This window comes from Buteo buteo, chromosome 28, assembly GCF_964188355.1.
Source record: "Buteo buteo chromosome 28, bButBut1.hap1.1, whole genome shotgun sequence".
Taxonomy (NCBI): Eukaryota; Metazoa; Chordata; class Aves; order Accipitriformes; family Accipitridae; genus Buteo; species Buteo buteo.
In genome coordinates this window covers 11,036,384-11,052,032 of record NC_134198.1, presented here as the reverse complement: position 1 = coordinate 11,052,032, position 15,649 = coordinate 11,036,384, and the positions used below count along the sequence as shown (strand labels likewise).

Genomic DNA, 15,649 nt, shown 5'->3' with positions numbered 1-15,649 from the left:
CTTGTTGAGTCGCGCCTTGCTTTCACATTCTGTTCAAATTATTGTTCAGTAAACACAAGTTTTACAGCTTTTGTGCTAAATTCAAAAACCTAGGGTAAGTTATTCTGTTACTTGCGTCTCTGCAACCCCACTGAGATTAATAGCCTATCTCATTTAAAGAAGTCACAATGGCTAGCGGAGTTCTCTACTGCAAATGCTCAGCTCTAGACTGCCAGGTGCTGTTAAGTAGTTGTTGTTTCAATTTATCCTAGAGCTATTTATATTTATCTAGTAACTAATTATTCATAACTTGACAGATAAATACATCATGTACAATCGATAATAAAGCCAAGCCAATCTTCAGGGTATATTTTGCTATGTGAAAGTAGACGACCATACTCACATGAAAGATTCAGGTTGAATTTTATGTCAGGTTTTGGAGCTGATGATAGCTGTTTGGGTGTTCTGTTGAGACACCATGCAAAGTCACTTTAGGGAGAAAGTGCTTGGGCAGGTAAAATTAAGGCTCCTTCAGTTATCAGGTAATGAACAATAATGGGCAGATGGACCTGCACTTAGGACTTGCTGGCTAAGAGGATACAAGGCTCTTGCCTTCAAAAGATGCAGAAAAACAGATGTGTGGAAAACAGGGAAGGCATCTAGCAAGGAATGCTTCGATCAGGGTAAGGAAGACACTGTCATCATAAGAGCTGCTGCAGTACGCTGGGATGGATCTTTGCAGCCAAGCTGCCATTGAGTGGCCGGACCCCCGTTCCAGGAGGATAGCTGGGCCTCCTCCTTCCCCTTCCCTGGGCTGGTAGTCAGCCCAGTGAATACGGCACTCTGAGGGTCTAGCCATACCTTAACCCTTGATACCTATCAATAACAGAACAGGAAATTGTATCCAAACTTACCTAAACCTTTCTTTTTCCTTTTCTGTCCTTTCCTTTCCTTCCCACATGGACCGGTCGCAACACATCTGTCATTAACTTTGCCACCTGAAGGCACTGATAGGTAACCAAAATAAGTTGGCCTCTTAAAGTTGTCTCTAGCTGAGAAAAGCTCCACAAATAGGATTCTACAAAACTGTCTCAGTAGTCATAAATCTGCTCGAGGAAAAAGCATAGTAAGACTACAGGGCATAATTAGTTCTGCCCTGAATTCCAATACCTGTTTTGGATTATTTATATATTTAATGTCAGGATAGGTCCGATCCTTGGACCTTATTATCTGATAGAAGAAAATGTTCTGATAAGCACAGGTGATTTTTCTTTATTTTTTATTTTAATCTTTTTTTTTTGTTTATATTGAGTGCCAATGAGTTCCCTGTAGTGCAGGGGAAAGCTGGCCTCTCCTGCCTATGTATCAGCTGTATTACAAAGCGGTATTTCAAGGTAATTACAACGTTTTTCCATGGTTGGAAGCAGGACCTTCCTTTAAAATGCATTCAAAATGAGATGGTATATAAATTTCTCTCTTCTGTCTTCTCCTGAGCATTAACGTTCAGGATCTTTTTGCCAAATAGAAACAAATGGAATTGTCTAATCTTGAATGATTGTGCAGAACTCAGTAAATGCATATACTGATGGTCACACGGCTCTTGAACAAACCTAATACGAATGACAAAAATTTTCTGCTGAAAATTGCCAGTGCTCCTGGGACTAGATTTCAGCTCTTCAACAGAGAACTTTCTCTTGAGTTTCCTTCCAGCCCAAATGTTTTGCCATTTCTGAAGACTTCCTTGATTAAACTTCTGTATGAGCTATTGATAAAAGTTGCACAATTCAAATATACAACTCTCTCAATCAGATGTAAGCTGTTATAGCCAGCAGGAGGTACTATCGCCTGCAGGGGTTCATGCTGTGCTCCATGAAACAGCATCTTCTTTCAAGCTTATGCTCTTCAGCCTTAGAGAATAGAAATAAGGTTGGTGCTTAGGAAAACATTTATTTTAGAAAACTGTGTAAAGCTTCTATTGTATTGAATGAAGAAGGAATTTCAAACTTCAATAAAGTGACCTTTTTGCTTGAATATTCTTATACAATGCAGTAGAACCCTCCTGTGAAAGCAAGGCTATACTTCATAGCTAAATATTGCTAAATACAGACTATACAGTACCCAAGAAGTGCATGTTGTTGATTTTTCTTCAGTCGGTCAGAGCAATACTCTGTTCAACATCTCCGTCATTTTAAATTGAGAGAGATTAGCTTTGCAATAGGAGATATCAATGAAACACACATCCAGGGCTAAGTTAAACAGACCTCCAAGCCATTTTCTCCAAAGCAAGAAGGGCATAAACACAGTCAGAGGAAATATCTCGTCCTTGCTGTTGGCATTGTTCTGGGGAGCAGAGGAAAAGACACTTGGCAGGATCACCATTCATCACTTCATATTCTTGTTTGAAACATACAATGAGCTCATTGTTTTGCAAGGAGAAAAAGTCAGTTATTAACTCAAGCAGCTTCTCTTCAGGAATTGATTATGGGGAATAGCAGCCAGTCTGCCAATCTAATTTTTGCAAGGTATTTTCTAGTGTCCGTCTCTTTTTCACTGGCTAGTGTAAAGCAGGCATAGAAAATTCTGTTTCATGACATGCAGTAGGAGACAGTTTCTATCTGAATTGAGGCTGGTTGTGTCTGCGGTTACTATGAAAGCTCAGAGCAGGCACATTGATTGCTGGGATCAAGCAGATCTGTTACCCATGACTGGCGCAATGCTCAGAGGCACTGTAATGAAGCACTGTGTTGTGGCTGATACATACTGTTCTTTCTCTGTCTGCAGCCGTTACACAAACAGAAGTGGAAAAGTTCTTGACAAAAACAACGTAGTGCGGAAATGACATGTTGTCTGCGTTTTCCAGCTTTGGGAGAGGGGAACGCTTGGCTGGAGCTAGCATGTGGGACAAAACGGCATGCAAAAGGGTGGATGGAATTAGTAGATAGGTAAGGTATACTGTTTGGATCACTGAAGCAGTCTATATTTGAAATCAGATTTCTAGAAAGGTATGACATTTTTGTGATAGGCCTGGTTTCTTTTACGGCCGTTTTCCTCATCTGACAGCATTCTTCCAAGATGCGGCCATTCAAGGGTGCAATATCTTCAGCCTGGGCCTATGACTGACTTTCTTGGCGATGTACCTGTTTCTCCTGATTTTAAGGTGTTCTGGGAATGGTATCACTGCATACATTTACTTCACTTCCTTTTTATGAAGAAGTCAGTCAAAAAGGTGGCCAGAAAGAAACACATGAACATTTTGTCTCTTTAAACCTGGACCTGTTGTCTATATGAGGCAGATGCAGCCTGAGTCTGCCTGTGTTCCCTGGCCTATATATATACATATATATATATATGTAGTCCCCAACCATGGTTTGCCTGCACACCTCTGTGGGCAAGGATCCTGCTCTCCCTGGATCCTGGATCACTGGAGGCTCAGGACCTCTGAAGAGAGGCCATGGGACCACCAAAAGCCCAAGTGGTGACACCTCAGCCTTGGCAATCTTGCAACCTGTGCTGCATCCAGAGCCTCCCGACCGCCGTCAGCAGAGCAGCAGAAGGCGATGCAGCTCGGCTTCTTTATTAGGGCTTCAGGTGCCGATGGAGGCTCCCTGAGCTGCTTGGCATGGCAGGGGTGGGCAAAACGCACTGGGACCAGTACATCGGCAGTGATGTGGAGAGGAAGGTGACTGCCCAGGCTTGGCTGCATCTCTCCTGGGTAATAGTTTTTCCTGGCTCCTGACCTTGCCCATATGGGTCAGGGAGGGAAACTGTCATGTTGTAGAGCTCGTTGTTATATTAGTGAGAGACTCAGCAAATCAAGGAAGCTGAAAAACAGACTTTTGCTTTTGGCTTTTCCCGATTAAGCTCTTTTTCTGAAGCCTTTTAAGCAAAGTAGAGCTGAGGAGACAAGTTCCCCAATAATCAGATTCTCCAGAGACTGAACCTGGGAATTAAACACAGGGATTAGTGAAGCAGGCTGTTAGGATAGATGTTAGAAATCATAATTAGGGTTTTTGTTGTTTGGTTGTTTTTTTCCTCAGAAGACTCTGGTGGAAAGAAAGTCTGCCTGAAAAACACAGAAGAATCTTCAGTGGGTGGGACAGCAGCTATTGCCTTAAAATACTAGATCTAGTCTAACAGGTAGGATGAATTAACACAATAATAGATCTGTAAATTTTGACAGAAAAGACAAATGAACCATTTTTTTTGTTTGGTTTGGTTTGTTTTTTAATAAAAATAACACAGTATTTGCATCTAGGACATGGGCTAGGCATGTAGCACATACGTATAGTAGTCCTTTTGCTAAGAAATACTCACTTTGAGGATGCACAGCATATAGAAAGTCATACTTTATCTATTGCTCAACAACAAAAGGGGGAAAAATTAGGAGCTCACCTTTTGGGCCCTGCGCTTGTCTGCTCGTTGATTCTGGTGGTAGATACGGCTGAAGTTGGAGACAATTACAGGAACTGGCAGAGCAATGACCAAAACCCCACTCAGGGAGCATATTGAACCAAAAATCTTGCCAGCGATTGTCTTCGGCACCATGTCACCATATCTGGGTTAAAAAAAACAAAACGCTTAGTAAAGACAAAATCTTTTATAAGTATTGAATTGCAAGATGAATTAATTGCACAATACATTTTACTTCTCTTGCAAATAATACTCACTGCATATAAATAATAGTTTATACACATATGCATACATATACAGCAAGCCTAGTGTTGTGCACATGTAACTTTAATTTGCTAATTTTGCTAAATTTTTAACTAGCTAATTTTGGGTATCCTGTTCATCAAACTGTGGGCAACTATCTTTCACCCACCTGTCGTCTTCCCAGGCTGCCTCTATTGCAATGGAGAGAGAGTGACCTTGCTAAGGAAAAAAAAAAAAAAAATCAGCGTTGAAGTTAAAAGTCCTTACTCCGTTTGCTTGTTGGAAGAACTCATCCCTTTCCACTGTCAAGATCCTAGGGATTCCACTTGGTAAGTTAGATGCCAAGCTGAAAAATCCATTGTCTCACTTAAGCTGATATAGTACTTTCATTTAGGAGGGTAGCACATTTTTGGCACAGGTTGCCCAGGAGATCATGGACTTTCTATCCTTGGTTATTTTCAACACTTGTCTAGACAAAAGCGTGGCTGACCTAACCTATTGTTGATAGGCTGCCGTTGAGTGGAAGGCTGGACTAGCTGACCTCCAGAGGTCCCTTCTATGGTCCAGCTGAAAGCAAACATAAAAAACTCAAGCCACAAGCAAGCAGGCGACCCAATTCTAACTGCAAATCTTGGCAGCACTCAGAATTGCTAGGGCTACCACCTTTCTTTATGATGCTGGATATTGTTTTGTCCAGCAAGTAAGAACATAGCGCTCCTGAAGTATGTAGAGGCACTCCAGTGACAGCTTATTAAGAGATATCCACTCTTTGCACTCTGTGGAGTGCCATGTTCTATAGGACAAGTATGTAATTACATACTGCAGAGTTTAACAAAGAGATAAATTACTTTCAAGTTACCATTTGGTTTTTAACTTTACTGGATTTTAAGTTATTATTAAATATTGTTTGTAGCATGTGAGTTTAGTATGCTTGTGAGCAGAGAGATAGTACATTCCCTATTACAAAGAATTTATAAACTGTTAACACAAGAAAAGGTAAGAAATAAAACTGCAGGAGGGGCTGTGTTTGGAAAATGCTTTTTGGAGAACAAAACCTGTCTGTTCAGCAGGAATTGGAAAAATAATAGAGAAGTTGGGGGGACTCTTCAAGTCACGTGGTCCAAATTGTGCACCTAATCACAAGAAGGAGGGGTTAAAGGGATGAGGGTATCAGATGATGGAGAATCTATATGGGGTTAGAGAACACCTTCCAGCAATGAGAGCTCAGCATATGTCAAAAGGAGATGATGTATTGCCTTGTAGGTGAAGATGAATGGTTTGCATTTTGTAAGATAAGAGAAAGGTGTTTAACGTAAATATTCAAATAAGATGTCATCCAGGCAGATATAATATAGATGACCAAGTCTTAGACTATTGACAAAGAACATGTTGTGTAAAACAAATGTTTAGTTGCTTTATAAAGCATGCCCAAGTGTAAAATATTCACAGGAAAAAATACATTAATATTTCTACCGATAACCCCCCTCACCTGCTTAGAATTTGAATGCTATTAGATTCTCATTTTGTGACAGGCAGGACTGAATAAAAATACATAATGTAATAGAATCCATCTTCTAAATTATTTATATATCTGGTCTTAATTACAAGATGTATAAAACTGGAAAAATACTAGAAAGAGAGTCATGCTTTCCTTCACATCAACATTTGCACCTCACAACATAGGCATTTTTGGTGCTTATCTTCCTAAAGCCAGAGCTGACTATCAGCTGTCAGGAGTGATGCATGCACAGCTGTTCTTTCCTTTGGGCAGGGAAGTGGATAAATGACCTTTCAAGGTCCCTTTGACAAATGGGATCCCCGACACCTAACTAACCCCAGGTTTTTTTTCTGGCAGAGCGGTGGGCATGGGGCCAGGTTGGCAAGCTTAGGGGAGAAGTCCTAGGATCAAATAGCTAATCATTACTGGTTTATGGTATTTGTTACTGTTGTACTTAATCCTTTTAGATACAATCCAACTAGTTGCTTAAATTAAATCAAAGTGTGTCAACAGAAAGCTATTTAAAAGGCAATATGTATTTACACACACATGACACAACCAGACCTTGAAATGCAAAATTTACACATGCCCGGTATTACTGGAGCAGATCTCTTAAATTAGATTCCTAAACCTATATTTAGTTGCCTACCACTTGAAATGCTAAACTGCTGAACCTTCCTTCATAAGCTCACATTGTCACTGATGGCTGCTGGACAGAAGGCATTGCTGGCTCTAGTTAATTTGGTTTGAAGTTGCTCAGGGATATAGTTCATCCTGTTGATAATGTGACACTATAATTATGTGAATCAAGTAAAGACAGATGCTTTAGGAGTGGTGACAGGAGCTATTAGCTGATCCGTCCCTAACATTTCAGTATTTACGTTTGGACCTACCTACTGACATAAGGAGATGCCTTTTCATGGTATTTCAGTATTACAGAGCAAAATAAGAAAAATTAGGATTGTTTGATACATGAAGGTATTTTGCAAAGTTTTTCTTACCTTCTGGGCAAAATGACAGGTAGATGGATATACTGCTTATTTTAAAATAACTTGCTTTTGATTATTTTTCTATTTCAGCTTGAGTCAGTTGGAGTACGGTGACATTTTCCGAATGTAATGTTGTTTGTCCGTTGTTTAGTGCTAATAATATCTTTCACATCATTAATAACTCTTACATAATCAGTTTTTCTCCTGTTGATAAACAGTGTGTTGGAGAAGTTAAAATAAAATTACAGTCAGAAAAAATTACTTCCAAGAAATTATCCTTCCTGCACAGGGTGAGAAACATATTTGCTCACTTTTGTGACAAAATGGAGTTTTTATTACATTTACCCTGGTTAGCCTTGCTCTCCTTGGGGACAGTGACACAGATTTTAGTCTAGTGTAGCCATGACCAGAATTGTTAATGAAGTTCCTCCTGCTGGATTAAAGATTGCCTTTAGTTATACCTCGTATATCACTGAAAATCACCAATGGAAGTAACTGGATGACATAAAACGAAGGGAAAATTTCTTCCTTTACCCCACCTGCAATTGCTTTATTCCTTGGAAAGTCTAAACTAAAAAAGAATATAACTCCATTTTCAGATGGCAGGGTAGCTTTGTGGTGCTTGTATTTCAAAGTGGAAAAATTATACTTGATCTCTAAAACAAATTCTGAATTCTGCAGAAAATCTGATCTCCTCAGTCATGGCGACAACAAATATGGAATCTTATTAAGTAATTTTCACAGAGTCACTTTTCAAAAGGGAACTATTTCAAGGTTTTATCTAGTGCTACCCTGCTTGTCTCACTGCTCTTCAGTCTGGAACTGCAAATGTATTCTCCTTTACGTGCTTTTTTTCCTAGTTGCAGTCTTTCCATATCTTTCTACATATTCTGTTCCACATATTGTTGTGGCCAAAGCTCAAGTCAGTCCTTGGGCATTTATGAATTGTACTGACAATCTCATTTTGTAACGTCAAAAGTGTCATCCCAATATTGTATGCTCTGGATGAGTGAAGAAAAAGAGATGTCGTACTGATCCCTGTTATCAGTCAGGTGCATTCTACTTCATTAGCTGAAAAGGGAAGGGAAAAGGCTATGACAAACTAGATGTGTCAATCAAGTTTTATCAAATCACAAGTCAGAAACTACATGAACAAACTAATGCCCAGGTTTCACTAGACGTAGTCCAGACAGGTCAGACGTGTGCTATTGCTTGCAGTCCACGGGTATCTGTTCACTAAGTGACATGGTACAGAGATGGATGGATTTAAAGGCATGTGTGTTTTGTCTCACTTGCTTGTATTCAACAGGTGACAGACCACTTTTGCATATTTGACTCCTTACTGCAAGGCAAGACAGGAAGCCAGTGGATTCCATCATTTTGCATATACCGGATCTTTCAGAGTACTGATCTGAGTAACATGGGTGTGATTTAGCACTTTGCGTGACAGATTTGGGGGCACGAACGCAGCTTGAATCACACACAAAAGGCTGAGCTGTTGTAGGAGCTTGGGAAAAATGAATGTATTTGGGTTTACAAATGCCCAATCTGAAATCTAAGCATTGCCACGTCAGATCTTACCCGTGGACATCCACCTGCCAAAGCGATACTGCCTTTCTAACTGATAAGTGGAATATATCTGATGTTGCATACCCATAATTCAAGAAATCTCAGACAACAGAGGCTGTATTTGTGGCATCATCGGCTATTTATCTTATTCCTGAATCTAATGAAGACTGTTTTTTGATAGCTCTGAGATGGAATATTTCATAAGTCAAAGGTCTGAATTATAATTGAAACGAGTCATACTTTTTGGCCATTTATCCTTGATGTGAGCAGAGAAGGTCTTTTCTTTAATAATCTTAACAAATGAGAGGGACAATGCTGCTTGTTTGACTTCTGTTTGTTTGAACACAGGCGTAATTTTTTTTCAGTGAAGAATAAGTGTGCCTGCCTTGGAAAATAAAATGAGTAATGACAGGAATTGTATTTTAGCAATATTTTTGTGTGTGTTTGACAGATCAGAAATTCATATTTGGAATAGCTTACTTTGGATAGAAACATCCCCCTGCTCCCTGGTGACCTCTGCACCAAAACTGTGAAATTGTATATAGTAGGAATAAATCCAGGATGTGCATTTTTACAAAGATCAAATATTTAGGCTGATACTGACAGATAGAGTTAAGGAAAAAAATGGTCAATGTTAAAAAACACCTAGCTGCATTAACGTTTTCTGACACTAGAGGGCATAAATGGCATTAAAAATAAATGCAAATACAAAAACATTTTAAAATGCGTGTTACAAATACACGTGCCCTCTCCCACCTCCTTCGAAATAATTTACATTCTTTAAAAAAATATTACATTGATTGAGGTCTGTTGTCTGCTCCCACCTTACTTGCTGAAAAGGAAATCTAGTAACATTATTGTTTTCAAACATGTAAAACATGTCAGAAAATAATGAGTTGTAAAATAAACGAAAAGTCATTAAAATTAACTTGGCAATATTTATTTTAAAAGCGAGGGAATTTATGGCCAAAGAACAATGATAATAGTACGAAGTGCATGGAAACGAAACAATCTTTGTAGAAGCCAGCACAGCACATTGTTTTCAGGTGTGGGAGACAAATCCCGCTTCCCAGCGGAGTTAGCCTGCCATCGGGCAGAGGTCAAGCTTTTTGCACTGGAGTTAACAGGAGGGTGCCCTGCCTTTCCAGGACAAGGCGTATCCTCCCACGCTCCAGCAGCCTGCTTGCTCGGCGCAGGGTGGGACGCTTTACCCACCCGGGTGGGATGACGATACCCCTGCCCTCTTGCTTCCCGGCTTGGCTAACGGCCTTTTCCTCTTCTCCAGGAGCCGCAGGCAGACCCCAGAGGCTGCTCTGGTGAGACTCTCAGCGAAGGTTACACAGCCGCTCGTCGGCCCGCACGTTTAGCCGGCCGGGCACCCAACTGGGCACGCGCTTACGTGCCGGCATAGGGGAGAAGGCAAGAAAAGCAATTCCCAGCCTCTCTGACACTAACAGTAATCATGATGAATCTGCAGCCTTACCTAGGTCTTAAAATAGCCTAATGATTTCAGAGAAGTAATTTCTAATAATACAAAATATTGCCGTTACTGTGAGATGTGGAACATTACATAGATTATTCCAAATTTTATTCCAGCCTAGGGAGATTCTGCGTGGAATTGCAAATAATCTTCCTGGCTGCTTTTACTGCTGCGAAGGGCCTTCTGTTGCAGTAGCCCTCTCTTCTGCTTGGTAGTGATGGACGTGGTCCCCTCTGGAGTCCACAAATGTTCCTCCAAGCGCTGGCCAGAATGATCATTCATGAATGATGAAAACCGCATCTGCTTCTCAAGAGTGGCAGTGCTCCCTGGGCTTTCCAGCCTGCAGCACAAGAGTCAAACTATTGCCCCTGCACCTGGCTGAGTTAGCAGTTTCTGAAATACAAAATTTCTAACAAAATTCAGGGATTTTTTTTTTTTTTTTTTGCACATGCACCACAGCTTTCATCCAAGAAGCTTAAACAGATTTGTAAAGGTGGGCTTTAGTACTTAAAGGTCAAAAAAAGGAACTTTTGCGTGGAAAAGTTACGAGACTTGCCCAAGGAAATGCTCTCAGCTTCTTGCAGTCAAGACAGAGATCCAGATATCCAAATTCCTTCTGCTTTCATTTACCATAAAATATTAAATCCAAAAAGGTAAAAAATATCTTTTTTTTTTTGTCATCTCTCCTCACTCCATAGGAAAAGCTAATAACCCAGCTGTTCCTGAGCTGCTGCAAAGCATCATAGAAGTATGATGTCTGCTTCATGTTGTATGGGGACTATTTAAACTACCAGAGCTACATCTCAGCTGACGCCTAACAGCTGCATTACAGTTACACAGACATGCTACTGAGGTGGTGTTTTGTTTTGTTTTTTCCCAGATTTCAGAGGCAAAAATGAGCATGTTTCTTTTTAGGAAAAAGAAAATATTTCTGAATAGATCAGACACTTTTTATGAATAAGGAAAGCAACATGGCAGAAAAATTGTTCTTGATGCAAAAGTTGCAAGCTGCCTTTCCTAGTGTTACTTAAATCACGGTGGTTCTCACAAGGCACTGGCCGCCATCCGCATTCACAGGTGAAAATGGGCCTTTTTTAGAGTTTGTGGACAAAGGGAGCTTCGCACAATCTTTTGCACGGTAGCAGGCTTCTGCAGCAAGTGTGGGTGCCCTCATCCTGCGTGGTGCCTGCCAGCACCCAAGCCCTCTCCTGCCAAAAGGTGACACTGAGACTGTGACAATCGATGCTGAGGGTCTCTGCACACCGTGGCAGGCATTGGATTGTGCTTCCAAACCCCTTTTTGGCTTTTTTTAAAGTGATGTAACGTCGAGAATTGAGGCTTCCAGCACCAGCTTTTGCGGTGGAGAGGCTTACCTGGTGAAAGACCTGCCGTGCGTGTATTTGGTGGGGCTTTATGCTTAGTACAGTGGATGGAGGGCTGTATGTCAGCAATAAAATTCATCAGCTGACCTGCCGCACACTCTACAAAGGAGGAGTGACTGGTTAAGCCCTGCCTTTGTGCTACCATGGACGTGTGAATAAACCAATCTCGGGTAACTCCCTTCGCAGCAAGGCTAGCTCTCAGACTAAGCAGATAGGCTGCAAGGGAGCAAACATCAGTTAACCACTTTAACTTCGAGACCCGTTAAAAAAATAATCAGCATGGAATAGAAACTATCCATTTTGAGAGTAGAAAAAGAAGTGCTATGCATAAAGCAATATTATAGAGATGTCAAATTATATCTGACAATTGCAAAATGGTGTACTTGTCTAAGGAGGGTGCTGTAAATTGTTATAAAGCTGTTCCCTAGCGCTTCCAAGCTGCTTGGTGACTAAATGCTGGCAAGTTGACACTAATTAGTCATTTATTTCAATGTTACATCCAACAACAGATAATTTAAATTGCTACTGGTAATAAGTTTAAGTGGAATTTCAAAACAAGCATTTCAACTGTGATGCCTTAAGGATTCAACCTGTACATTTACAAATTGAAAAGTATCTAAGATGCTGTTTAGGAGCTAATTCTAATTTTAAAACACCACTGTGTGTGAATGTGAAATGATCCAGGGCTAGATTTGGAAAAATGAGACAGAGGTAAGTAAAAATGTCTTCATTTCCTAAAAATCATCTTTAGTCCTAGGAATACTATATCTAATTAACATAGAATTCATTTATTACTTTGTTGTATTACTTCAGAATTTCAAGTCTTTAAGATACCATGGTGATGAGCAGAGAATAAATGTTTAGCTGGATAATTATTCATAAGATGGTACAAATGATTACAGGAAGAATATACTTTTCCTCTGTCACTCAGATACTTTGCATTTTCTGGGGCCTGATGTAGACATTCCCTTGTTTTTAACTCTATTTCATGTGAAGCCAACAGTAACTAAAAAAAAAAAAAAAAAGACAATTTGATCTTTACTCCTGCAACTCTGACTTACTTCCCTAAGAGAAAATGTCCCCAGGTCTTTTCTCCTAAAAATCGATGACCTATGTATGTTACTTATTTAGTCAGGACCTAATTTTTCAACAGTTCTTCTGTCAGTGCATGTACCCACACACAAGCTCATATATATAGGATGAATGGACCAGTTCTTTCAAGGTTTAGAAATGAACAAAAGAATACCAGTAATAGGTCAGACCAAAGCTTCACCTAGCCTAGTATTCAGTCTCCAAAATTTAACCTGAAACAAACATATAGGGAAAAAGAGGAGTAGGCTAAATACCCATGATAATATCCTTGAATGCTCTTCCATCCTCCAACCACTTACAAATAACTCAAGAAGTTCCAGAACTGTAATTTCTTTGTAGTTAGTGATCCTTAGTGGATTGCACTTCCATGGGCTTTATTTTTTCCCCTTAAATCCGTGCACATTTTTGGCATTCACAACACTGTTTGGCAGTTCCTTGGTCAGTGTCCTTTTGACTATTCTGGCTGTGGTTCCTTGCTTTGTATGGTGCCCCAACCAGGTCCTTGTATTCAAAAAAGCAGCTGCTGTGTGATCTCTAGCCACCCTCCTCCTCCTACTTGTGTTCTCATACCTATTTACCTTATGTCTTTTCTAGCCTGACAAGTCCTACTCAGCTCATACAGAATCTACTCCCTAAATTCGTTCATACCTTTTGCCCTTTTCTGAATCTTCTCCAATTCTTTTATACTCTTTACAAGAAAACAAGACCAGAACTGCACACAGTATTCAAAGAAGAGGTACAGACAAGTTCAGAATAGCTTATTTTTCTGGTGCCAACTTGGACAGTGAGCCATTATTATTCACAATATTGATATGTGGTTTCTCACCCTTGTTATTTCTCTGACCAAATCTTTATTGGGGGGAGCTGGTAAAATTTGCCTTACTTCCCAGATCTCTGTCATTGACAGAGGAAAAGGAGCTGTTAGGTTTCTGGCACAGCATGGGGGTTTTGACGACTGTCATGACATAAACCTTACAAGATGATCATTGAAATGGCATAGCTCACTCAGCACCTGTGTTAACTGGCAAAAGAAAATGCACTCCCAGATTTGTACCAACATTTAGGTTAAAAGAAATGCATCTTCATTTGTCCTGTTCCTGTGAATAGGAAAGTTTAGGGGTTTTTTTTTTCTTTTTTTTTTTTCTTTTTCCTTTCTTTTTCCTTTCTTTGTTCTTTCAGAAAATCCTTTCTTGGGAGAACTGGACTAAACAGCAATACAAAGTTAAGAGACAGTGCTGTATATAACATGGAGAAAAGGAGAAATAGGAATCAGGATGAATGCACACCAATCCCAAACGCTGAGCATTTTAAATAAATTGATACAAATACAATACAGTATGAAGAATTTCCAGCAGTTCCTACTTGAGACATTAACTGGAAGCAACATGAACATCAGGATATAAAAAGCCCCACCTTCAAAAATACCACCATCTCTAATCATTCTTCACGTTAAAGGTTAGGGGTGAAAGATGGGCAATGCCTTCAAGCACGGGTCTGGCCACAGTGCCTATTAAAGACTGAATAACGAACCCATAGTACAGATAGTAAACAAGAGCAATGTGAGATTTATTGACTACGCCAAGCTTGGCTGTAAAGAGAGTCCAGTTGCAGGCTCCATTGATTCCCAGCAGGATGGACTAGGGTTTAACACATTCTTCCTGGGAAATGATTCTGAAGGCAGCTGCTAAGTATCACCCATCTCCCCCACCTGGCCTTGGTTCCTGGATGCTCTCTCTTCCCCCAGACACTTCAGGAGCACATGGAAGATGACAAACCCACACATTTCTTCTAGGAACACACTGTTTAGTAGAAATTTCAATGTTGTAACTAAAATGAGGATTGAGCCGTGAAGCACAGATTTCAGTGCAGATTCAAATGCACCTTTCTGAAGCCCAGGGGTATGTTTCGACATGCCACCTTGCTTCAGTGGAGGGGAGAAGTTTCCTATTAGCAGTGTAATTAGGTACATTCTGGGTCTGGTGTTCATCCCAGAAATATTGCTGAAAATTTTATGTAATTAATGTCTCCTACAGATTTTAAGTTACAATACTTGTGCTGAATAGCAGCAAAGTCAAAACAAAGCATTGATCTGCCAATCCATTCCTAAATTTCTCTTGAGTATATATTAGCCATCAGGTCAAACCACTCCAAGTATAAATCACAATAACACTAGAAAAGCACTGTGGAAGTTTGCAAGGACAGCCATGCCTTTTTTGTGACAGCTACTGGGCACAGCACTGAGATCAGTGAGCTGATTTCGCTTGGGAATCAAATCCAGCTGCTCCCACTTTCAGGTAAAACTCTGACTGACAGAGGTTTTAACCACTGCTGGCTTTAATACTCTTCAGGTCTCTAAATGGGGAGATCAAGATCTAGGGATGATTCCCAGCAAATTCAGAACTCCTTATTCTGCTTTTTTTCAGCAAAGCACTAAAGAAAATCCCCAGTCTGCAGTACAGGTTTGTCTTTGCCCTTTGGCACACCCTCCAACTTAAAAACATTCTGCTGTTTCTTCCACATATTTAGTCCCATTAGGTAACACTGGAGTTTTGTATGTCAAAATACTGATAGTAAAAATATTTCAAAAGTGTTCGTGAAATAATAAACAGAATTATTTCTTTCTCTTAAAAAATAATCAGAAGACCCCATCCTCTCAACTTTATCACTTGTTTTGCTTCAAATATTTTCACCTCATTTGAAAAACTGCTATCGTGTCATGTTCAGCACTGGCCAATTAGGCCAAGCTAATTTTTTGCTTGCCAACACAACCACTGACAGACCAGTGTTATTTTTACATTCCTTCAGGCAAAGCTGAAAAACGCAAAATAGCTTGTGTCAGTGTGACACTGCTACTGGCCTAACTCTCTAGGGATCTCTGCCAAATATTGAATACTTCAGTTAATTTTTCTCTAATGCTAACTCTAAATCTGTTAAACCAAGAGTAAAACCTACTCTAGTATATTTTTATACACGTGCACACACACATATATATTTTTTATATATATAT

The 15,649-nt window shown here is 40.0% G+C and overlaps 1 protein-coding gene across 1 annotated transcript in view; it reads right to left on the bottom strand.

Moving 5' to 3' along the window:
* Positions 1 to 15,649, bottom strand: part of KCND2 (potassium voltage-gated channel subfamily D member 2) — a 274,510-nt gene that overhangs the window by 12,233 nt on the left and 246,628 nt on the right. The window contains exon 2 of the mRNA XM_075059060.1: positions 4,372 to 4,534. Coding sequence (XP_074915161.1) covers positions 4,372 to 4,534 — 163 coding nt within the window. The remainder of the gene's footprint in view (positions 1 to 4,371; positions 4,535 to 15,649) is intronic.